General features: G+C 39.6%; 1 protein-coding gene across 1 annotated transcript in view; it reads left to right on the top strand.

Annotated features, from left to right (window-relative positions):
- The window catches only part of LOC109239654 (homogentisate phytyltransferase 1, chloroplastic), a 30,871-nt gene extending 13,577 nt beyond the window's left edge, over nt 1-17,294 (top strand). The window contains exons 7-12 of the mRNA XM_019406242.1: nt 1,262-1,363; nt 1,807-1,902; nt 14,648-14,719; nt 14,815-14,910; nt 15,993-16,097; nt 17,057-17,294. Of these exons, the coding sequence (XP_019261787.1) occupies nt 1,262-1,363; nt 1,807-1,902; nt 14,648-14,719; nt 14,815-14,910; nt 15,993-16,097; nt 17,057-17,098 (513 nt within the window). The 3' untranslated portion in view covers nt 17,099-17,294. The remainder of the gene's footprint in view (nt 1-1,261; nt 1,364-1,806; nt 1,903-14,647; nt 14,720-14,814; nt 14,911-15,992; nt 16,098-17,056) is intronic.
- The last annotated feature ends 8,087 nt before the right edge of the window (nt 17,295-25,381 follow it).

Genomic DNA, 25,381 nt, shown 5'->3' on the forward strand with positions numbered 1-25,381 from the left:
CAAACCAATGCGTGGACAATGCCCTCGAGCTGATGAACCCTCGAGAGTAGTGAAGTAAGAATAGTTAAAGAGCGGTAAGTTGATGAGCAGAAGAAAGAAATATTATATTGCCTTGATATTTGTGAATCTGAGAGCCTTACAAGATGATTAGGGCCCTATTTATATAGTAGAGGAATCCTATTTATGGTATAATTCTAAATACAGAAGTAAATCCCATGATGGGCTAAATAACCGGTCCTGACTTGATACGCGCCGAGATTTCCGCCACGATCCTTGCCCGATCGCGGATATCTCGGCTTTCTATTATCCGACCTGGCAGGCTTCCTTCAATCTTGTTCGATCTCTTTCCTGTTTTGGTTTCGATCTTGATCGGCCATTGATCCACGAGATTACCAATCCATATCTGTACCATGGTCCGATATAACCGAGGCCGAGCCTTGATCTACCACCCCGATTTCGGTCAGTCATACAAAATTAGGAAAGCCCGATTTTGACCGTTTACAGTATTATAATTAAATTGAAGATCAATAAGATTTTTCTACCGTGTATTCTCACAGTAGTAGTGGAAGAAGCTAATAAAATAGTGGTTGAGAAGTTAGTCCGATAGAGGAGACATCACATTGAAGTTTAAAATTTGAATCGTTTTAGTAGTGTTGAGTATTGTAAAGCTGTTAAAGTAGTGGATGGTGTCAAATTATTTGGGACATTTCAAAACGGAAAGAATGTTATATAATCTTGGACAAAGGAGTCAAAGTTACAGCATAATATCTAATGCAACCAGTTTATAGCAAAATCATTGTAGATTCTACCATCATATTTTACCTTCAAAGAGTGTTAGAAGATTCCTCCTGCAAATTGTTGCTTAGACTGTATAAGTATAATCCGGTCTCTCATCTATAGTTTTGTTTTGAACTATTATATCAGATTGTATTTTTGTCACTTGTTTCATTAGCTGTTGCTGTATTGTTACAATCTGGTAAAAAGGTGAAAGCAATAATAAGGGAGAATATTCATCACCTCATCACCACATGTAATTATAATTGCTTTCCCAGAGTGCATGACAGTATGTGGGTTGCAATAAATGTTTTATGTAAGAAATGAAGCTTAGGAGAGGGTGGTGAATTAGATGCTGTCCAGAGAGTTCTCTAACTTGGATAATTTCACTTCCATGGTATGAATGGCTGTAAGATCAGTAAATTGTGTATGATATCTCAGGAAGTGTTTCTGATTGTTGCTTTTCAAAATGCTTCTACATTTTCAGCTGCCACTTTTGAGATGGAAGAGATTTGCCTTGGTTGCTGCAATGTGCATCTTTGCTGTACGAGCAGTGATAGTTCAGATAGCCTTTTATTTGCATATTCAGGTCTTTACTATTTCGACAATTTACAGTTATCTTTTTGTTTTGTCTTCAAAGAGAATGCATAGATTAAAGTGCTTACTGTACCATACAAAGACCTAAAATTTCAACTAGTATGGCAGAACATGTTTGATGTTATTTGTAAGGACCAAATACCTTGTATCTGTTATGTAATTGTTCGACTTCATTTAACAAAAAAAAAGGAGGAGGAAAAGAAAAGGATCCAGGTCATGTGAAAAACTTATATCTTTGTCGTCGGGTATTGTTCTTAATCGTCAGATTTATAGCTGCTCAATATTAACAATTAGTAGTTGTTAGTCTGTTCTAGATAAATATTTGCGTCAACTAATAACTAGATCAAATATGCTTAAGTCGTAGACTACCAGGATCGACTTTAACTTTATAGTGCTCTTCTCTCATTTCTTGATATAAGTAATTTCAATTTTCAGACTTATGTGTACAGAAGACCAGCTGTCCTTTCAAGACCTTTGATATTTGCAACAGCATTCATGAGCTTTTTCTCAGTTGTTATAGCATTATTCAAGGTAAATATATGCTCTCTAAACCTGATTAGATAGAAGGTCATTCTTGTTATAATATCTATGAGAAAGAGACTTATTTTATATGACATAAGAAGAAAATAGCTGCTATGGATGACTAGATGTTCTTTGATTAGAAGAAACAAAGTGAGTCATATTTGTTACTTTGCTTTCACAGTAAAAACTACACGGACAAATTTGCTTCTCTATCATGTATCTAACTAGTGTATAGCCAACTATATAGTATGAACCATGTAAAAAGATTTGTCTAAAAGGTACTGCTGTTTTCAAAGAGTCAGGTCAAACTGTTAGGTACGGTAACCCATCTAAAACTCAAACAACACTAGCCACCCTTGCATGAAGATTCTTGACACTAGTAAGAAATCAAAGTGAATGTATGTCTAGAACATAGAGTTCTGGAATGGGAGCGCCATGTATAGCAAGATATGATACAAGCGATAGTGATTGACATCTATCACTGATCCTAAGAAAATGAATGTAACACCTTTGTCCACCTTAAGACACAACTGGAAGATAAAAGAGTAAACCAAAGGGTTGAAAGTTATGATGCACTTGAACAAGTACTCCCTCCGTTTCAATTTAGATGATGTACTTTAACTTGGCACAAAGTTTAAGAAAAGAAAAAGAAGACTTTTGAAACATGTGGTCCTAAAAGCTTAGGGGGCAAGAGCTTTGTGGGGCCATGATATTTGTGTGGTCATAAAAACTTCTCATTAAAGGTAAAATGATTAAAATAAAAAACTTAAAGTTAAATTGTTTCCAAATATAGAAATGTGTCATTCTTTTTGAAACAAACTAATAAGGAAAGTGTGTCATTCAAATTAAAACAGAGGGAGTAACAATTTTATGTGATCTTAGATGTACATCCATACATTTTGATAAATGCCACTTTCAGTAAATTTTCGCTAAAAGCTATGTAATCCTTGCGCAAAATTATACATTAAGTTTGTAAGGACTTGTCACGACCCAAAATCCCACCAAAGGCCGTGATGACGCCTAACCTGCTTACTAGGCAAGCCAACACTTAAAAACAACAGTAGACTTCAATTATTAAGCCATTAACTGTTTCACGGTATAATAACGATGCTGAATAAATCTCAAATCAATATCATAAGTACATAATCAATGACAAGGTCTAAACACGACTACAACTATTTAACAATGCCCAATCCAAATCTCAGCACTAATCTAACCAATATACCGTTGCGGTGTGCAACCCGATCCAAATCTTAGTACTAATCAACATGAAAACACTCAATATGTAACCAACACGACAAAGAGCATGACATAATACTAAAGAGAAATGAGTAAGCTCAATATACCAAGATAATGTAAATATGATAGGAAATTCAACATTTCAAGAGCCATCTCGCTCATATATCCCAACTAGGCTCCAAACATGGCCAATAACATGTAATTAATTGTGAGAAAGCACGGGAGAAAATATATTATTGATGTATATTCATATGTTACAATGAGCCCTATATATATACACACATAACATGTCCTACTCCTAATATATATTGGATTAGGGTTATTTATTTACTCCTATTTACATGACTATTCTAACACTCCCCCTCAAGCTGGTGCATATAAATCATATGTACCAAGCTTGTTACATATGTAGTTAATACGAGGACCAGTGAGGGACTTGGTGAAAATATCTGCAAGCTGATCATTCGACTTCACAAACTTTGTAGCAATATCTCCCGAGAGTATCTTTTCTCTAACAAAGTGACAGTCAATCTCAATGTGTTTAGTTCTCTCATGGAACACTGGATTTGACGCAATATGAAGAGCAGCTTGATTATCACACACAAGTCCCATCTGACTAATCTCACCAAATTTCAACTCCTTGAGCAACTGTTTGATCCAAATTAGCTCACATGTCGCCATAGCCATTGCTCGATATTCTGCTTCTGCACTAGACCGAGCAACCACATTCTGTTTCTTGCTCTTCCAGGACAGCAAATTTCCTCCTACCAAGACACAATATCCAGACGTAGAACGTCTATCAGAAGGTGATCCTGCCCAATCAGCATCTGAGTATCCAACGATCTGCTCATGGCCTCGACCCTCAAACAATAAACCTTTGCCTGGAGCTGATTTTATATACCGAAGAATGCGAACAACTGCATCCCAATGACTATCACACGGAGAATCCATAAACTGACTCACAACACTCACAGAAAAGGAAATGTCAGGTCTTGTCACTGTAAGGTAATTTAATTTACCAACCAACCGTCTATATCTTGCAGGATCGCTAAGAGGTTCCCCCTGTCCTGGCATAAGTTTAGAATTCGGATCCATCGGAGTGTCAACCGGTCTACAACCTGTCATTCCTGTCTCTTCAAGAATATCTAAGGCATACTTTCGTTGTGAGATCACAACACCTGAGCTAGACTGAGCGACCTCAATACCCAGAAAATACTTTAGTTTGCCCAGATCCTTAGTCTGAAAGTGTTGCAAGAGATGTTGCTTCAATTTAGTAATACCATCCTGGTCATTGCCGGTAATAACAATGTCGTCAACATAGACCACCAGATAAATACAGAGACTCGAGGCAGAATGCCGATAGAATACAGAGTGATCAGCTTCACTCTGAATCATGCCAAATTCTCGAATAACTGTGCTGAACTTACCAAACCAGGCTCGAGGAGACTGCTTTAGACCATAAAGTGACCGACGCAAGCGACATACAAGGCCACGAGACTCCCCCTGAGCAACAAACCCAGGTGGTTGCTCCATATAAACTTCATCCTCAAGGTCACCGTGTAAAAAAGCATTCTTAATGTCCAGCTGATAGAGGGGCCAATGGCGAACAGCAGCCATGGATAGAAAAAGGCGGACTGATGCTATCTTAGCCACAGGAGAGAAGGTATCACTGTAATCGAGCCCAAATATCTGAGTATATCCTTTGGCAACAAGACGAGCCTTAAGACGATCAACCTTACCATCCGGACCAACCTTGACTGCATACACCCAACGACAACCAACAGTAGATTTACCTGAAGGAAGAGGGACGAGCTCCCAAGTACCACTCGTATGTAAAGCAGACATCTCGTCAATCATAGCCTGTCGCCATCCTGGATGAGACAATGCTTCACCTGTAGACTTAGGGATGGAAACAGAGGACAAAGAAGATAGAAAAGCATAATAGGGTGATGACAAACGATGATAACTCAAACCGACATAATGGGGATTAGGATTAAGGGTGGCCCGTATACCTTTCCGAAGTGCAATCGGTTGATTAAGAGGAGACAAGTCCGCAGTATTAGCAGGGTCAGGTGCAGGACGTGAATCAGCTGGACCTGATGCTGGGCGCGGACGACGATGATATGTCAAAAGTGGTGTTCCTGTGGCAGGGAGTCTAGGAGGAGCCACACTAGACTCCTCAACGGTTGGAATGGATAAGACTTCTATAGCGGAAGGTGAAGGAGGAGCTATAGGAGACTCGGGTAAGACTTCTGTGGCGGAAGGTGAAGGAGGAGCTATAGTAGACTCCTTAAAGGTCGGTATAGGTAAGACCTCAGATATATCAAGGGGGTCAGAAAGGTCAGAAGAGGTAAAGAAAGGTTTAGACTCAAAAAATGTGACGTCAGAGGACATAAAGTACCTACGAAGATCAAGTGAGTAACAACGATATCCCTTCTGAACACGAGAATAACCAAGGAAGACACACTTGAGAGCACGAGGAGCTAACTTATCTTTCCCAGGGGCTAGGTTATGAACGAAACAAGTGCTCCCAAAAACACGAGGGGGAACAGAGTATACGGGTGATTGGGGAAACAATACTGCATACGGTATCTGATTCTGGATGGGAGAGGAAGGCATCCGATTAACTAAATAACAAGCTGTGAGAACTGCATCGCCCCAAAAACGCAGCGGAACATGAGATTCAATGAGAAGTGTGCGAGCAGTCTCAATGATGTGCCTATTCTTTCTCTCTGCAACCCCATTTTGCTGAGGGGTATAAGGACAAGAGGTCTGATGAATAATTCCTTGAGAAGTCATAAACTGCTGAAATTGAGAGGATAAATATTCTAAGGCATTATCACTGCGAAAAGTGCGAATGGAAACACCAAATTGATTTTTAATTTCAGCACAAAAATTCTGGAATATAGAAAACAACTCAGAACGATCTTTCATTAAGAAAATCCAAGTACATCTTGAATGATCATCAATAAAACTAACAAAATAACGAAATCCCAAGGTTGAACTGACTCTACTAGGACCCCATATATCAGAGTGAACTAAAGAAAAAATAGACTCTGCGTGACTCTCAATACTACGAGGATAGGAGGCTCGGGTATGTTTCCCGAGCTGACATGACTCACACTCTAATGTGGATAAACTAGACAAACCAGGCACCATCTTCTGAAGCTTGGATAAGCTTGGATGTCCTAAACGTCTGTGAATTAGGTCCGGAGGATCTGTAACTAGACATGCCTTGGAGGATTTTAGGGAGTTAAGGTAGTAAAGCCCTTCTGATTCAAGTCCTGTTCCAATCGTCTGCCCTGTACTGCGGTCCTGCATAATAAAAGAATCATCAATAAAATATATACCACAATGGAGGGCACGAGTCAAACGACTAACAGATGCAAGATTAAAAGGACAGCCAGGGACATAGAGAACGGAATCTAGAGTGACAGAGGGTAGGGGATTCGCTTGTCCAACTCCTTTTGCTTTGGTTTGAGACCCATTGGCTAAAGTAACAGTGGGAAGAGACTGTGAATACGCAATATTTGACAAAAGTGATTTATTACCAGAGATATGATCAGAAGCGGCTGAGTCCACAACCCATTGTCCAGGAGGACTAGACTGGGAAACACAAGCAAAAGAATTACCAGCAACAGAAGTATTAGTCTGAGCAACAGAAGCTACTTGTGGAGATGTCTGCTTACTTGCTCGATACTGAAGGAACTCATTATACTCCCCTTCAGATAAAGAAAATCCCTGGTTACCTGTAGTCTCAGTCTGAGCAACATAAGCATTTTTGGTTGGGCGGCCATGTAAAGAATAGCATACATCACGAGTGTGTCCAAGTTTATGACAATAGGAGCACTTGGGTCTAGATCTTCCAAAACGACCTCCTCCTCGTCTATTCTCCATAGTATGAGATGCCCGATTGTCCACTGATTGGGATACGAGGACAGATGAGTCAAGTGTCTGTGATGAGCTCACTGGGTGACTAGGTGCTGCAGCAAGGCGAAGTAATCGAGAGAATAATTCATCAACTGTGGGGACGGTTGGACTAGCCAAAATCTGGTCACGTACTGAATCAAGGTCATTAGGGAGTCCAGCGAGTGTAAGAACTAGAAACATCTTCTGTCGTTGCTCTTGTTGTTTTTCAATACTAGCAGAAACTGGCATCAACGTCTCAAATTCTTCCATGACTGCCTGAACTTGTCCCAAGTAAGTAGACATATCTAATTCCTGTTTCTTCAAGCTTGTCATTCGCGATATTACATCATAGAAACGAGATATGTCATTAGTGTATAGATTACGAGCCTTTTCCCAAACTAAATAACATGTCTGGAATGGACGGAACAAGGGCATCAACTTGGAATCAATAGATCGCCACAGGATACTACATAACTGAGCATCGACCTTCTCCCACTGTGTTTTGGCCTTTTCATCACCTTCGCTAGCCTTTTTTGTTAAATGATCTTGAACTTCCTGACCTTTACACCACAACTCGACAGATGAAGCCCAATCTAAGTACGTTTGAACCTCCCATTAAAGGTCTGAGGTAATCATAACACCGGAACTGCCAGAACTCGGGTTTCTAGACCCGAAAGCATCGACTCCCAAAGACATGGTTGGATTATCACTAAATAACAAAAAAGAATCAACTGAAAATTCTCTGAGACAGATGAAGAAAACACTGTGTTTGCCGGAAAAGTACTGTAGCTGCCGGAAAAATCAGTGTAGTCGCCGGAAAAACTCAAAGTGGTCGGAATTAAAAAATAAAAATATGGACAGGCTCGGAATTGCAGGGCGATCCAACTGTCCTGAAGAAGCGAAGCCGAAAAATGGCCGGAAGAGGCCTCACGCGCCGGCGCGTGGGACAGACGCGCCGCCGGCGGCAGAGTTCCGACAGGCGCGTGACGGCGCGTGGCTGGCTATTTTCCGGTGAGTTTTTTTTCTGGGGTTTGGTCGGATCTCTCTTGGGAACCTTGTGGTGGTGTTGGATTTTGCACAACACTGTTAATTAGTGACTTTGACGCAATAAGTCACTTAGGTCACCGGAAAATTGCACGGTGACTGAGTTCTTTCTTCCCGGATATCGCTGGAATGATGCACAACGATAAATTTCACACCGTAGCTCTGATACCATGTGAGAAAGCACGGGAGAAAATATATTATTGATGTATATTCATATGTTACAATGAGCCCTATATATATACACACATAACATGTCCTACTCCTAATATATATTGGATTAGGGTTATTTATTTACTCCTATTTACATGACTATTCTAACATTAATCAAGAAGTCTCATAATCCAACATTTCATAGAAGAATAACACAAGAATTAAACAAAAACATGAATAAAACTACTTATAACTCGCATGCTTTAACCTATGAGAAACGCATATACACCCGTCACCATGCATATACGCCGTCCCTGATACATTTAGCTCATAACAAGCAAACATATACAATCTAATTCCCTCACATCAAGGTTAACCACGATATTTACCTCTTTCCGTCATAAATCAACCCTCCAATACCGCCTTTCCATTAGTACAAGCCTCTAAACCACTCGAATACTTGAAGATGGGAAGAAATTTCTTGCCAAGATCTTCTCTAGGTAAAGTCTAGGTCTCAAAAATGAAATAGAATGAGCTAATCCCGAAATCCCCTATTTTTATCCAGCTGCAGATGTCGTAATTGCGCTGCTCGCAATTGCGAACCACTTGGTCGCAAATTCGAAGTGGTCTCAGAGGCTCAAAAGTCGCAAATGCGATACCCTCATCGCATTGCGTGGGTCGCAAATGCAACACCATCATTATGCTTTTATCTCTTCTCTGTCCTATGCTTCCATCCCTAAGTCTTCTGGTGAAGCATTGTCTCATCCAGGATAGCGACCGGTTATGATTGACGAGATGTCTGCTTTACATACGAGTGGTATTTGGGAGCTTGTTCCTCTTCCTTCAAGTAAATTTACTGTTGGTTGTCGTTGGGTTTATGCAGTGAAAGTTGGTCCAAATGGCCAGGTTGATCAACTTAAGGCACATCTTGTTGCCAAAGGATATACTCAGATATTTGGGCTCAATTATAGTGATACTTTATCCCCCGTGGCTGAATAGCATTAGTCCACCTTTTTCTATCCATGGTTGTTGGTCACCATTGGCCTCTCTATCAGCTGGACATTAAGAATGTTTTTCTTCACGGTGACCTTGAGGATAAAGTTTATATGGAGCAACCACTTGGTTTTGTTGCTAGGGGGAGTCTCGTGGCCTAGTGTGTCGCTTGCGTTGGTCACTTTATGGTCTAAAGCAGTCTCCTCGAGCCTGGTTTGATAAGTTTAGCATAGTTATCCAGGAGTTGGGCATGACTCGTAGTGAAGCTGATCACTCTGTATTTTATCGGCATTTTGTTTCAAGTCTCTGTATTTATCTGGTGGTCTATGTTGACGGTCTATGTTGACGATATTGTTATTAGCGGCAATGATCAGGATAGTATTACTAAATTGAAGCAACATCTCTTTCAACACTTTCAGACTAAGGATCTGGGCAGATTAAAGTATTTTTCAGGGATTGAGGTCGCTCAGTCTAGCTCAGGTATTGTGATCTCACAACGGAAGTATGCCTTAGACATTCTTGAGGAGACATGAATGATAGACTGTAGACCTGTTGACACTCCGATGGGTTCGAAGTCTAAACTTCTGCCAAGATAGGGGAGTCGCTTAGCGATCCTGCAAGATATAGGCGGCTGGTTGGTAAATTGAATTATCTCACAGTGATTAGACCCGACATTTCTTTTCTTGTGAGTGTTATAAGTCAGTTTATGGATTTTCTCTGTGATAGTCATTGGGAAGCAGTTGTCCGCATTCTTCGGTATATAAAATCGGCTCCAAGCAAAGGGTTATTGTTTGAGGATCGAGGCCATGAGCAGATTGTTGGATACTCAGATGCTGATTGGGCAAGATCACCTTCGGATAGATGTTCTACGTCTGGATATTGTGTTTTAGTAGGAGGCAATTTGATGTCTTGGAAGAGCAAGAAATAGAATGTAGTTGCTCCTTCTATTGCAGAAGCAAAATATCGAGCAATGGCTATGGCAACATGTGAGATAGTTTGGATCAAACAATTGCTCAAGGAGTTGAAATTTAGTGAAATCAGCCAGATGGAACTTGTGTGCGATAATCAAGCTGCCTTTCATATTGCATCAAATCCGGTGTTCCATGAGATAACTAAACACATTGAGATTGACTCTCACTTCGTCAGAGAAAAGATATTCTCAGGAGATATTGCTACAAAGTTTGTGAAGTCAAATGATCAGCTTGCAGATATTTTCACCAAATCCCTCACTAGTCCTCGTATTAGTTATATATGTAACAAGCTCGGTACATATGATTTGTATGCACCGGCTTGAGGAGGAGTGTTGGTTAGTTAGTTGTTATGTAAATAAGCATAGTCCTACATGGGATAGGAGTAGTGTACGTATTGTGTATTGTTATAAATAAGGGTACTAGTACTATAGTTAATGTACATCAATAATATAATTTTTCGAGTTATTAGTTCTCACAGTAACCAAAGGAGATCATTGCTTTACAGAGTCTGTCAAACCAAGCTCTGGGGAATTGCTTCAGTCCGTACAAGGCTTTCTTCAATCTGCATACCTTTCCTTGACTTTGTGCAGTATCAAATCCGGGAGAATCTCCATATACACCTCTTCTTCTAAGTCTCCATGAAGAAATGCATTCTTCACTTCAAACTGTTGCAAGTCCCAATCAAGATTAGCTGCACAAGACAGAAGAATTCTAATAGTGTTCATCTTAGCAACAGGGACAAATGTCTCTTGATAATCCACTCCATAAGTCTAAGTGAATCCCTTAGCCACCAATCTTGCTTTGAATCTTTCAATCAAGCCATCAATTTTGTGCTTCACAATGAAGACCCATTTGCAGCCAACCAACTTCTTGTCTGGTGGTGAAGTGACAAGTTCCCAAGTCTCTTTTTTGACAAGGCTTTCATTTCTTCAATCATTAGCTTGCTTCCATTTAGGATCTGCAAAAGCTTCCCTCTAATTTTGGGGAATAGACACAAAAGAGATGGACAAGGCAAATGCTCTATAGGAGGGAAACAAAGAATTAGGAGACAAAATTAATTAAAGGATGTTTGGTGGTGCAAGATGTGACTCCTTTTTTGTGAGCGATAGGTACTTCTAACTCATTAGGAAATGTAGATAACTCACCAGTAGATTGCATGATGGCTTCTTTGCTCTATTTCTCCTTGAGTAAGTTTTCAAATTAGGCCTATCCAAATACCCAATAGTCTCACCTGAATTCTTTCTCCAATTTCACTTTCCCCGGTGACAATGTCATCAAGAGGTCCAGTAATGGAATTACCTTATTGCTCTCCCCCGAAGAGGTGATGAGGTAAAAGGTGATGAGGTAATACTGAAATAGGTTTCAGATTCTTGGAAAGTAACATCCATGCTAGCAAAAGATCTCCCAAAGGGAGGATGATAATATTTGTAACATTTCTGTGTCGGAGAATACCCAATGAAAACACACTTTATAGCTCTAGGATGAAGTTTCCCAGAATTTCTAGTGTGGACAAAGCAAACACACCCAAACACCTTTGGAGGAACTGTATATTCATTCTTAACCTTAAAAGCTTCCAGAACACTTTGAAAATTGAAGGTTTTAAGTGGCATTCTCTTGATAAGATAGGCAGCCACCAGAATAGCATCCCCCAATAAAGTTATGGTAGATGCACGGTGAACATAAGAGATCTTGCTACTTCTAACAAATGCCTATTATTTCTTTCAACGACCCCATTTTGTGCACTAGTGGAAGGGACAACTAGTCTGATTATCCCAGACTCCAAATAAGCACCAAATCATTTATTCATATATTCACTGCCATTGTCAAATCTCAAGATTTTTATTTTGGCATCAAACTGAGTACAAATCATATTATGAAATGACTGAAAACAAGAGAAAACTTCACTTTTGGCTTTTAACAAATATACCCAAGTCATCCTTGTGCAGCAATCAATGAAGTGACAAATCATCAACTACCGGACAAGGATACAGTTTGGTAGGACCCTATACATCAGAATGAATAGTCATAAACGAAGTTGTGCTTCTATTATCACTCACAGGATAAAAGTTTCTAGTACGCTTGGCATATTCACGTGCATTGCAGAACAAAGATTCAAAATAAATCCCTGAAAACAAATCGGGATATAACTTCTTCAAAACAATGAATGATGGGTGTCCTAGCCGTCTATGCCGCTGTATTATTTCTTGGTTGACATCCTTACTTTCCTCGAAATGCTTGGCCAAAGTTTTGAATCCCATCTAATAAAGTCATCATGCAATATACCATTGCCAATCCTTTTCCATGTTTGAAGATTCTGTAAAATATAATGATCGGGAAAGAACTCAATTTTACTGTTTAGAGCTTTGGTGATGGCACTAATAGATAAAAGATTGACAGGGAACTCAGGGACATGGAGCACGAATGATAGTTTAATATTAGGAGTACAAACGACAAAACTTGTTTCAGAGATAGGTGCTAAAGAACCATTGGCTATTTTGACATTATCTCATTTGAGACATGGAGAATAGTTTTGAATGTCCTTAGAAGAGCCTGTCATGTGTCTATTTGCACCAGAATCAACAATCCAAGAATTAAGGTGAGCAGCAAAGGCGGTACCCGATTGCACATAATTGGATGTGGCATCATAAGCGGAGTCAAGTTTGGCTAGGAGGCGACGGAGAAGCTGAATTTCATCCGAAGACAAGATTTCTCTAGAAACCATCTCCTTGAATGCCTCCATATTTTTTGCCCAATCATAAGGAAATCTGAAGAAAATTACTCAAAAATAATCTGCCTCGCTAGAAACCAAATCTGTCTTGACGGAACCAGAAGGAGTTTGTATTGCGGACAACCACCAAGAGAGAGAAAACTCGACCTCTTTGATAAAAACGGAACCCTAGTGCTGCGAGGGAGATAACTCACCTTAAAACGCAGCAATGGCTCTGATACCATATAGATTTTGAGAAGAAGAAAAGACTTCTTGTTTCTGTGTATTTCTTACATCCCTAAGCAAAGGTATTTCTACACTAGGTTTCCTATGACTATTTTGGAAGGAAAATAAATTACAATCACTTTACAATCAATCAGAATAAAATCAAATCTCAATCAGAATCAAATCTTTCACAATCAGAATCAATTCTTTCCTAATAATTAAGCCAATCAACAAAATGTCCTTTATGTGTGATCTCCACTTGCATTGTGGAAAACAACTTGTCATGTATTTTCATTGCACTTATTATGTAAAAGAGTGTTTCATTCCCTGTATGAGAGAGCCTCTGTAGTAGTTGAAAGATCATCTATTAACTCTTGCAAAAATAGTGTTGTAATGTGTTCTAAGTTCTAACTAAAATCTTATTGTTTTTTTCCTTCAAAATATTGGAGGCTAATCCTTATATGAATGTAGAGTGTTAAGTATTTATAGTGGATGTATTTATTATAGTGTATAAGTTTTTTGGAGTTAAAGTTAAGCCCAACAAATTGTTGGCAAGGCAAGCCAAGTCTTTGTAGTAGGACTTCTGCTTCTATAATTTAAATTTTGGTATATCGACGTAAATCCTTATCATTCTACAATTCCAGGTGCTACACTCACCCAGGAGGGATTTACCATATTTCAATGTCAAAAAATATCTTTTGCTTAGGAGTTATGTGGGGAAGTTTAGATCTTTGCTAATCAAAGAAAAGGGGAAGAGAACTGTTAAATACAAGAATGAGTGACTCCTAATACCTGTCATAATCAGGAGCTTGTGAACTCCACTATCATGGCATAGGTTTTGTGTACAGCTTCAGATCGGCACTGCAGCGCCTATATCCTCTACCACTCATTAACAATTTGGGAAAAAAATCAAGAATCTACCTCCTCCAACAAAAGTAATCTGAGCTCAAGTTATTTAAAACTGGCAGAATCTCAAGGACAGGGTGTCCTTGTATCAGGTTAATGGTATGAAAGTTGAAACTAATTAGAATTGTGGGAGCAAGTCTTCCTTCAAATTACCTAGTATCTAATGGTTAACTTGAAAACAGTTTGTATTACGTTGTTGTACATATTCAGACATGATCACAAGTTGAGTCATCTGGTAATGCATGTAACACTTGAGAAGTGGCTAGAACACTGCATTAATGGTATGCAGACATCAGCTACTTTCTTGGTTGAACATATTATCCTTATTAGATACTTCCCTTTGACAAAAGAGAGCTGCTTCCATCCCTAAAGAACTGATTTCTGTCATGATGCTGAATAATGCGGTGTTACTCTAAGAGATCATAAATGGAAAACTGGAATTTTGTTTTATAACTAAAAGATCAAAGTAAGGCAAAAATGTAAAAACACATATAACAACTAAGAAACTAATTTCTCTCTAGCATCATAGCCTGAAATGCGATCATTTATAGATATCTGCAAAACATCGAAGCTACAGAAAGTCATATCCAATTTTCACATGATACTGTAGGATATACCTGATATTGTTGGTGACAAGATCTTCGGAATTCAATCTTTTACTGTTCGCTTGGGTCAAGAGAAGGTAAGTACCAAAAGTATAGCCAAGGGCTTAAGGCATTTATTTTATTTTATTCTGTCGTCCTTTTTACCTGACTATACTTATTGCACTTTTGGCAGGTCTTTTGGATTTGTATATCTCTTCTCGAAATGGCTTATCTTGTTGCCATCATAGTGGGTGCAACTTCTTCCAACATCTGGAGCAAATATTTTACAGTAATGCACCTTGAACTCGTATAATTGGTTTACAGAAAGATTGTTAGTTATCGAAAAAGAAATTTTGTAAGTAGGCAAATCACTAAAGACAAGCTGTTGCAGAAACAGTAATGACTCATTATACATAAAGACTTCCTCCCTGCCCAGCAAGATGGTACCTCTGCTCTGCCTTCTGTGGCTTATATTGCACAAAAAGTCCAAATAAAAGAGTTGGCATACCCAAATTAGAAGTCATTTCATTCATCTGTCTGCATTTTCAATTCAGTATCAAAAATTTTCAGCTTTTGGATTTTTAACTTTCAGACAAAGCAGGGGAAAATGGATTATTAGTTGGATTGAAAAAGAAAAATTTCTCTCATTCTCAACACGTATCCATTTATCGGCAATGGCTGAAGTCTGTTATTTCATTTTTTACTTGAAAAAGAAATAAAGGTGCATGCTGTAGCAATTAATGACGATTATTTCTACATTTCTTCATTAAAAAAAAGACGATTATTGCCAGATCCTTCCAACAGAATATAGTGAAATTTCACCCTTCTGTTCTTATTACATCATCACAACTCTATTTCTCTTTTTCCGTCTTACCCCTTTCCAATATCCTGTGTGGGCATCTTCCCTTTTTGCTCTCCTGCCTTAGTGGAGTGTGGGTTGTAAATTGGAGAAGCAACCTCGACACCATTTTCAAGGAGAGCAAAGAAAAGGTAGATCTAGTCTTTTCTCTGTTATAGCTTTTTCTTCCATTTTTTTCCTCCATGCTGTGCTATTATTCCTAATTTCCACTTTATTTCCTACTTTACTTGCTTTCATTTTCTTAGCTCTGACTTTACATCTTCCAGATAACCTCAATGAGGCAGTGGATTGGGGCCTCAGTTCCTTGCTCCTGTTTTTCTCTGAGATATCAGAGTAGAAATTATCTACAAAATAATTTAATCAAAATAGGAAAATCAGAAAGTTTTTCAAAATTACTGAAGCAATAGTGAGATTTACCAACATTTGATTACAGTTTTATAGGTTGGTCTTGTCAAACTTTTGAGTTTCCAAATGACCTGCACTGACATGCATGCTTATTTTGCACCGATCAGGTTGTTGGTCATGCAGCTTTGGCTCTTTTACTTTGGAGTCGAGCCAAATCAATTGATTTCAGTAGAAAAGCAGCAATAACATCTTTTTACATGTTCATATGGAAGGTAAGATCTCTTCCAGCTTTGGGATAATGCAATAAAGTCCTGCAATACGCATATTAGCTCGAAACTGTGGCCAATTCAGCATGTAAAGCAATACAATAAAATCTTATCTAGCTGTATTGTTGCATATGCCATATGTTTGGTTGTAAAACCAGTTTGCCTTTGATTTGCCTGCACTTGCTCGAGTTTAATAAAAATATCAAATGCTAATCTCTCGTTGCATTAGTGTTAGTATGATATCTTTTATTCATAGATGGCTATTACTACCTAGAGTTTGACTGCATTCTTGGATTCGATCTTATTTTATCTTGCTGTTATTCCTACTTGTTGCAATTACCATTTATTTTTCAGCCGTTCTCTAGCCGAGGGTCTATCGGAAACACCCTCTCTGCCTTTCCGGGGGTAGGGGTAAGGCTGCGTACATCTTACCCTCCCCAGATCCCACTTGTGGGAAACTACTGGGTTTGTTGTTGTTGTTGTTGTTGTTATTAATCTCTCGTTGCAACATGCTTAAACACATGTGACAAGTACAAATATGTATGCACTTATTTAGTCGCTTGACTTGGTGTTTCACATGACATCCACCAGAGGATCCTGTGATTGAACTACACATTATTTTTTCGCAATTTAATATGATAATTAAATTCTTGTTATATCTCTTTTACATTAAGCTGAAGCTCGATATATTGTCATGTTGAGTTTTTCTAAATGCCGTAAATCGAAAATGATTTGGCGTTAATCACTAGTGTCCTTAGTGTAGCCTGCTGTCAAATACTGGCGTGCAGAGCCTTTCATATGACGCTTATCCAAACTTGTTCTTGGGGGGTAATGATTTGGCGTTAATCACTTGAGTTTTGCGCCTTAATTTCAATCCTCAATGTGGCTTGAATGAACCTTGCTCATTTAGTTCATCCTCGTTTGTGTATATTCGATGCATTAATTTTTTCTTTTTCGGCTTGCAGCTTTTCTATGCAGAGTATTTGCTCATACCACTTGTGAGGTGAATAACAAAGAACATGAGTAATGCAGCCTTGTTCTTCTGATGATGGATGGAAGTGTGGTAAATTATATGGCAGCTTGACAATTCTCTTAAATTTTCGAAATTATTCTAATTCTGGTTAATGTAACTCAAAGTGGAGATCTAGCAACTAATTCTACGCAATACCATTAAAACAAGCGTTTTATTGCATTTTTATAGTATTTCTTTTAAGAAGCATATTTAGATGTTTACTACCAAACCAAGTAATTTAACCTTAATGGTTAAAAAATAAAATGAGAAAAAAAAAAAAGGAGAATAAGACAGTGGAAGTTGCACCCACACTTGGAACACCAATTTCCTGAAAAACTCTAATGTGATCGGCTGCGTGCACATACTCTTCCTGAAACTCTATCAAGATGTATGAATCTCATTTTCCAGAATCAAAGCGAGATAAATAAAACATGATGACGGTTTCTGTACTCCCACATCTTCACAGGTTATAACATTTTGTAAAAAGAATGTCATTAATCATTCACCCTCTAGGCCAAGTACTTGAGTCATTTCTGGCAATTTTTGTTTGGGAGAGCTACAGTAGTAAGTCAAAATACACATTACTTACCAACAACTGGATATCAAGTCATCTACCAAAAATAACTAGAAAAAGTTATCAGTGATTTACAACTATCACAAAACTTGGGCAAAATTGATTTTTTTTCCAATGTGTATGATTGGAATTTGTTGAAAACAAGTAGATGAGGCAACATACAAATTTAAGGAAGATTAGAGATGATTTGGATTGGCTTTGATTTAAATTTGTAGTTAAAATTGAATCTAAAATTTTCTCTGCCACACATGTATTTCATATATAGATATACATGGGATACACATTTCATACATATGAGATATACAAATGATACGCGGAGATACGTAGGGGATACACATCTCATCTTTTTTATGTTAATTTCTACATCGAATTTGAATCAAATTTTAGTTTAAACCACCTCAAATCTCCATCAAATCGTCTTAGAATATTTTCACTCATTGGATCTACCCAAATGTGTACTTGGTTTGGAGTACTTTTTAGGAAAAACGTTTTTGGTAAAGCACTTGTGTTAGTACCTGTGAAGCTTACGTTTAACAATATTGCATGAAAGATTTTAAAAAAAAATATATATATAAACACGTTCACAAATGCATTATTAGATCACAAATTGAAAAAGTCCATTGCAAGAGTTCAAGAAAAGAAATCCAACGACAAATGCATTCCTAATTTACAATTAATCCTGTTTCTAAAAACGATATGTCAATATTATGATATTCTTGTACGCTAATTAAATTGTTGATAGACGTTACTCTAACTATGGTATAACGCAACATGTAAGACTACTATTAGTAATTACCTAAAAAGATTCTGTTCATTTTGTATGTGGTAAATTTGGTTTATAACGGATGGTTGAATAGTAACATGACACGGGAAACCAAAGATAGACAAAAGACGAATTGGGAAGCAATTAGTACCGAATGCGACATGTGACTAGTACCGGGTGGAGTATGAAGGGAACGCAAGCAGCGATAGAAGATCAAAGACTCACCATCGGACAACATTCAATGACGGAATATTTGTTGGCTTTAAATGAGTAGCCATTACAGAGAATAATTCAAAGCCTGCCGTTACACACTCATCAATAGCCCTTTTATTATCATTTAAAGAGGAGCTTGATCCTAGGATCTTGTTTCCCTAGGTAGAACTATAAATAGTGGGGTTAACAGCCATTGTAGGGACATGGAATATTCTATGCAAAAAGGGCTATATTTTACTATTTGCTCTGAAATTAAAAGCTTTCTTTCACTTTGTCGCTATTTCCAGTTGTGCTCTCGGAGACGCTGGGTTCGGAGCCAGGCTTGTCATCTTCTTCGTTTTCAATCGTTAGATCTCGATTTTAATCTTATCTCTTTATCATTTTTGGATCAAATCAATTCGCTTGTCTATTAACCACGTAACAAATTTAACTGTACCATTTTACGGGTATATAATTTGGCGCCCATTGTGGGGCATAGACAACTGTGTAATTGCTTTGATTCATTCGTTTGTTACTAACTTGTTTTGATTATTTCCTTAGTAAAAAAACAGATATGACAACTAATGATGTCAACATCACAAACAACGTTGAGGAACGCGAAGAATTCTCCCAACATGATGACTCAATCAGTAAGACTCACAACGAAGGGGATGAGGCTATCCCAGTTCGAGATGGCCAGTATCCTCGGCATGTGCGGGAACCGACTCCCGATGATGGGAGGGGGAACATGTTGTGGAAATGGTTAAAATCATGAGAGAACAGCATAAAGCAATCATGAAACACCTCTCAAGACAGGATTGGGTGATGACGGAGTTAAAACAAGCATTGTCAGGTGCCTCTAATAGCGCAATTGGAAGGGGCCCGATTCATCTAGTGTTCCTACAAACCAAATGGCTCAGATGGTCGATAAAAACACCCCAAGGGGTGAAGCCGATTTCGAAAGAAGCCGGAGGAACCGGTAGCGAATCTAGCAATAACAAGGGGAATGATCCCTTCAAAACTGAGCTCATGAGGTTTTGGAGGGAAATGAATGAACGAATGGATCAAAATGCGAAGTAGTTTCACGCTGAGATAGATCAGATTCCGGGCGCACCACCACTACTAAAAGGCCCAGATTCGAAAAAATACACGCAATTTTCGTTTAAGCTGAGCGCAGCACCAGAGTTAATTCCAAAAGAGTTTCAAGATGTTGGACATTCCAAAATACGATTGGACTTCGGATACGCAGGAACACATCACAACCTATACCACTACTGTGAAAGAAAACGATTTGGCTTAACATGAGATCGAGTCGGTCTTACTGAAGAAGTTTGGTGAAACCCTCATAAAGGGGGCCCTAACATGGTATTCTCTCTTATTCTAGCATTTAATTGACTCTTTTGAGATGCTTGCAGACTCGTTCATATGGCCCATGCTGGAGCAAGGAAGGTTAAAGCCAGAAAGGTGGACATATTCAGGATCGTGCAGGGCGAATCTGAACTGCTATGAGAACCGAGGGAAGACAAACATTTGTTGATATATCTGGCGCTCTCGGATGTAGCGGTAAGTGCCGTTTTGATCAGATAGGAAAAAGGTACGCCATTTCCTATTTATTATGTTAAAAAATACTGTCGGGAGGGGAGACTCACTATCCGCACCTCAAAAAGCTGGCCTTAGCTCTCGTAGTCGCCTCTCGAAAGCTTAGGCCTTATTTCCAGTGCCACCCGATAGCCATTGTGATGACTTTTACACTAAGGAATGTCCTTCACAAGCCCGGATTGTCAGGTCGTTTGGCTAAATGGATAGTCAAAATTAGTGAATTCGACATAGAGTACAAACCCAGGACTACGGTCAAGTCACAAGTTTTGGCCGACTTTGTGGCCGATTTTAGTCCGGATTAATGCTTTTGGCTGCTAAGGAAGTAGTGCTGGTGTCAAAAATGGCATCGGGAGTTTGGAACTTTTTTACGGACGGAGCTTCCAATGTAAAATGGTAAAGTCTCGGGATAGTTCTAATCACGCTCTCGGGGAAAACCTTGAGGCATGGCATTAAAACTGTTCTATTAACTAACAATGAAGCCGAGTATGAGACTTTGGTTGCAAGATTGGAACTGGCGTGGACTAGGCTTTGAGGTCATTAAAGTGAAATGTGACTCCCAGCTGGTAGTAAACCAAGTGTATGATATTTTTGACACAAAGGAAGAACACATGCAACAGTATTTGAACAAGGTTCATGCATTGCTTGCACGATTCAGGGAATGGTCAATCATACACATTTCAAGGGAAGAAAATATGGAAGCAGATGCATTGGTTAATTTGGGGTCATTCACGGAGATGAAAGGATCTGACTCCGGTAATGTCATTCAACTTCTGCGTTTGGTATTGGATGTGGAAAGTTACTGCGAAGTCAATTCAACCAACTTAGTCTGGGACTGGAGGAATGAGTTCGTCGAGTATCTTTGGCATGGTAAGTTCCCTGACGACCCAAAGGCATCCCGGGCACTACGAACCAAAGCAACTCGTTACTACCTCGTAAATGGGCAGTTATACAGAAGATCATACCAAGGACCATTGGCCCAGTGTCTGTGGGCTCGGAGGTGGATTAGGTGATGAGGGAAGTCCATGAAGGGGTTTGTGGGAACCATTCTGGTGCAAAGTCATTAGTTCTAAAGTTGATCAGGGTGTGTTACTATTGGCCTCAGATGGAACAGGATGCAAAGACATTCGTTTAGAAGTGTGACAAATGTCAACGCCATGTACAGTTGGTGCACCAACCAGTAGAACTTTTGCATTCAGTGTTGTCCCCATGGCCATTCATGAAATAGGGGATGAACATAGTTGGTCCTCTACCACCGGGTCTTGGAAAGGTAAGATTTCTTTTAGTTTTAATTGATTACTTTACTAAATGGGTTGAAGCAGGTCCTTACCAAAAGATCGGTGAACACGAAGTGGTCGACTTTACATGGGACCACATAATCTGATGATTCGGAATACTGAAGGAAATTTCTTGTGACAAGAAGCCGCAGTTCATAGGCTCAAAAGTCACAAAACTTTTGGAAGGATTGAAAATCAAGAGAAGTACTTATTCACCGTACTGTCCAAGTGCTAATGGACATGCAGAATCAACCAACAAGGTAACTATTCAGAACTTGAAAAAGAAACTAGAAGATGCAAATGGCAAATAGACCGATGAACTATCGGGAGTGCTATGGGCATACCAGACAACGTCGAAGTCGAGCACGAGAGAAACACCTTTCTCTCTCGTGTATGGCGCAGAAACTCTGATACCGGTAAAAGTGGGGGAGCCGACTTTAAGGATTTCATGAACAGATGAAGAAGCAAACAATGAAGTGTTGTTGGTGAGGCTGGACTTGCTCGATGAACACAAGGACTTGGCGTACGTGAGGATGGTGGCTCAAAAGCAAATGATGGAAAGATATTACAATCCCAGGGCCAATCTTCGATACTTCAAGGTTGGAGACTTGGTTTTGAGAAAAGTGACTTAGAGCACCCGGGAAATCAATACTAGGAAGCTGGGACCGACATGGAAAGGTCCTTAACGGGTTTCAACTATCACCGGTAAAGGGTCATACGAGTTGGAAAATCAAGATGGAGTGAAATTGCCTAGCAATTGGAACGTGACTCACCTCAAAAGCTATTATTGCTAATGGTTCTTGCCAATACTGAAACTATGTGCTGCACTCTTTTTTTCTTCGACCAGTTTTTGTCCCAATTGAGTTTTTCCTGAAAGGTTTTTAATGAGGAAACAGTGAACAACATACTACGAAGGAAATTTCATCGGCGAAGGAAAGACCTTTAGATATCAAGGCACTAAAATTTTCTCATCGATGGAAAACGGCTATGTGGATAGTTAAATAATCTTTGGTTCGATGGAAATCTTTGCCTTCCATCATTAAAAGAGGATTATTTAACCATTCACAAGTTGTTTACACCGGTGAATCAAGACTTCCAGTGTTCGAATTCGCATACTTCACATTCAAACACTGGGGGGATAATATCTGATACGGCACCAGGAGTGCCACAAGAATCGGGGACTGCGAGAACCGGGATCGATATTTCATCAGGACGGGGGATTGCATGATCAACCCCGTAGAAATAACATGTATTGGTAGTTTTTACTTTAGCAAATGAATCTTATGTACTTTTAAAGATAGAAGGAATAAAATAAAGTCCTTTTATTTTAATCTTATTTCTTGTCCAAATGACAAGTTAGTTTTATCTTTTGAAAGTTAACTAAAACTTAAAATGCTTGTGAAGGAATGAACAAGAGACGTCCTCTTTAAGAGCACCATAAACATAAGGGCCCTCTCTTATAAAATCCTCATAGTAAAGGGTAGATTTCAAAAGAACTTATGTCAGGAATAAAAAAACAATCGGATAAAATATACTTGAAGCTTTAAATCGACTGAACACGAAAGGAATATTTTTTGCAACAACACTTAAGCAAAAAATTCTTTATTTATCAAGTGCCAAACTCGATGAAAATTTTGGCATATTTACAAAGTACAATATGAAAAGACAAAGAAGTTATACATCATTGCCACCAGAACCTGAAGGGAAAGATGGATCTGCGTTTCCTCCGGTAGATGAAGGCGAATCCGCTACCGGGTCAGGGCCCTCATATTCTTCAGTCACTCCTTCGGTTCCTGAGTACTCTGAACCAGTACCCGAGGAGTCTGTTGCGGTGTGCCGAACAGGAAGTTTGGCAAGCAAATAACTCTAGTTCCCGGGCCTGGGCAATGCAATCGTCTATGTCGGCAATTCAAACTTTGGCCTCCTCCAAGGACTTCCTCTTCATATGGTATATGGCATAGTTCTTCTTGAAGACGAGGGAATCCTCATGGTCTTGGAGTTTGGCCTGAAGCTTATCAATTTTGGCCTGGAGCTCTGCTCTTTCATACTTCATGGCGAGGAGGCGGGCGTCGAGCTCAACATTTGTAGTTGAGTGAAGCCAGTTATGGTCCATGGCCCTCTTAAGCCTCTCTTTCATTCGGACCCTATTCTCCTCGGCAACATTGGCCTCCTCGGTTTTTGAGCACAACTTGGCCTTTAGGTTATTAACTTGTTCCTCGAAGGCAGACTTATGCTCAAGAGCAGTAAGTACAACATCTTGAAGTTCGAACCACTTGGCTTTAGCCTCTGTAAGGTCTTGAGTGCGGGCTAACTTATCTTATTCTCTCTATTGTAATCTATCCTCGAGCTCGCCTATTTTTGCAGCTTTTGCCTCCAATACTGGGAGGCACACGACAAGCTGGTTCTCTCGGCCAAAAGTTGATCCCGCTCGAAAGCAAGTCTTTGCTCATCAAGGATCAACCTTTGCAGTTCTTCAGAAGCAAGGAAGTTGGCCTATAAAAGAGAATATTAAAGTTAGGATTTCCATTGCAACATGAAAGTAGAAAAGAAGATACAAGGAAATTAGTACGGTACCTGTGCCGCGCTATGCATGGAATTGTTTATCAGACATTCCCCCATAAAGGGAGTGCATTTTCTTTCAATCTTTATCCGATGCCAGCGGCTTCAATTAGTTCACAAATTCCGCCGGCTTGGATAAAAAATGACACCCTTTCGAAATCAAACGAGTGGAACTCCTACTCCCTCGAGGATCCGGGGAAGGGTTTGAATAATCATGCCCCAAGTTCCCGTGGTCGGGAAACCGAGGAGGAGAAGCATCCCTTTCTCGGGTACATGTTTCCGATGGGGGATATGCAGTTTGCGCTGAAGGCGAAGGAGAAGCTGGTATCGATGAGTGTGAAGTTGTTGGTGTAGAAGGATGAGAAGCAGTTGCTGCAGGAGCACCGTTGGTTGTTATTTGTTCAATGTTGGGGGCAGAAGAGACTCGGGGTCCAAACTCCCTGGACCAGAGATAGCAATTGCGGCCGGTAAGCAAGAATCAGCATTCTCGACTAAGCTTATTTCACCCCAAAGGGCATCGACTTCATCTGATACCATATTTTGAAGCTCCCCTGACTGAACATCTGGTTGAGCTGATGAAGATCCTTTTCTCCTTTGAAGTGGAGCCTCTTCGTCACTGCTTCCCCCTTGTCGACGAGGACCACTGTGGCCTTCTCGGGTGGCATTTTTCGTGCCTTCTTCTCTTGAGTCCCAGCCGAAGAAGAACATTTTCTCTTTGGCTTCTTATTCTTTGGCTGGGGACTCCAAGAGGAGGCACCCTCACCAGAAGCATATCGTGAGCTCTGTTCCGGGCAAGGGCATTTTCCAACACCCTCTTGGCCTTCTCGGGGTCAACTAAGGTGTCGACTTGGGGAAAGATGACAGAGCCCCTCAGAAGTCCTGTATCTGACCAAAAATAGAGTTAGCAGTTTGTTCACGAAGATTTCTTGTATTCAAGCAAGGGTAATATAAAGAAGGGCTTGACTTACCGTGATGTTTGGCCTTGCACCCGTATTTGGGGGACATCTTCTTCCACCACCGGGATTGTGGAGTTGTGTTGTGTAGAATTTTCTGAACCCATTGGTCTAGGCCCTGAACACGTGACGGTTCCTAGGGTAGCTGAAATGAAGAAAATATAAAATCGACGAAGCCGAAAATAATCTTTTCACGGGGAAAGGAAATAAATGATCAAAAACTTACGAAAACGGTTCCATGACTCGAGAAAAGTTAGAGTTTTGATTGGGATGATATCCCTAGTAGCAATAATGACGAATCGTTCCATCCACCCGCGATCGTTGTCATCATCTACGCTGGTGAGAAGTGCGTGGTGACCATGGT

Source organism: Nicotiana attenuata, unplaced genomic scaffold, assembly GCF_001879085.1.
Source record: "Nicotiana attenuata strain UT unplaced genomic scaffold, NIATTr2, whole genome shotgun sequence".
In the NCBI taxonomy this organism is placed as follows: domain Eukaryota; kingdom Viridiplantae; phylum Streptophyta; class Magnoliopsida; order Solanales; family Solanaceae; genus Nicotiana; species Nicotiana attenuata.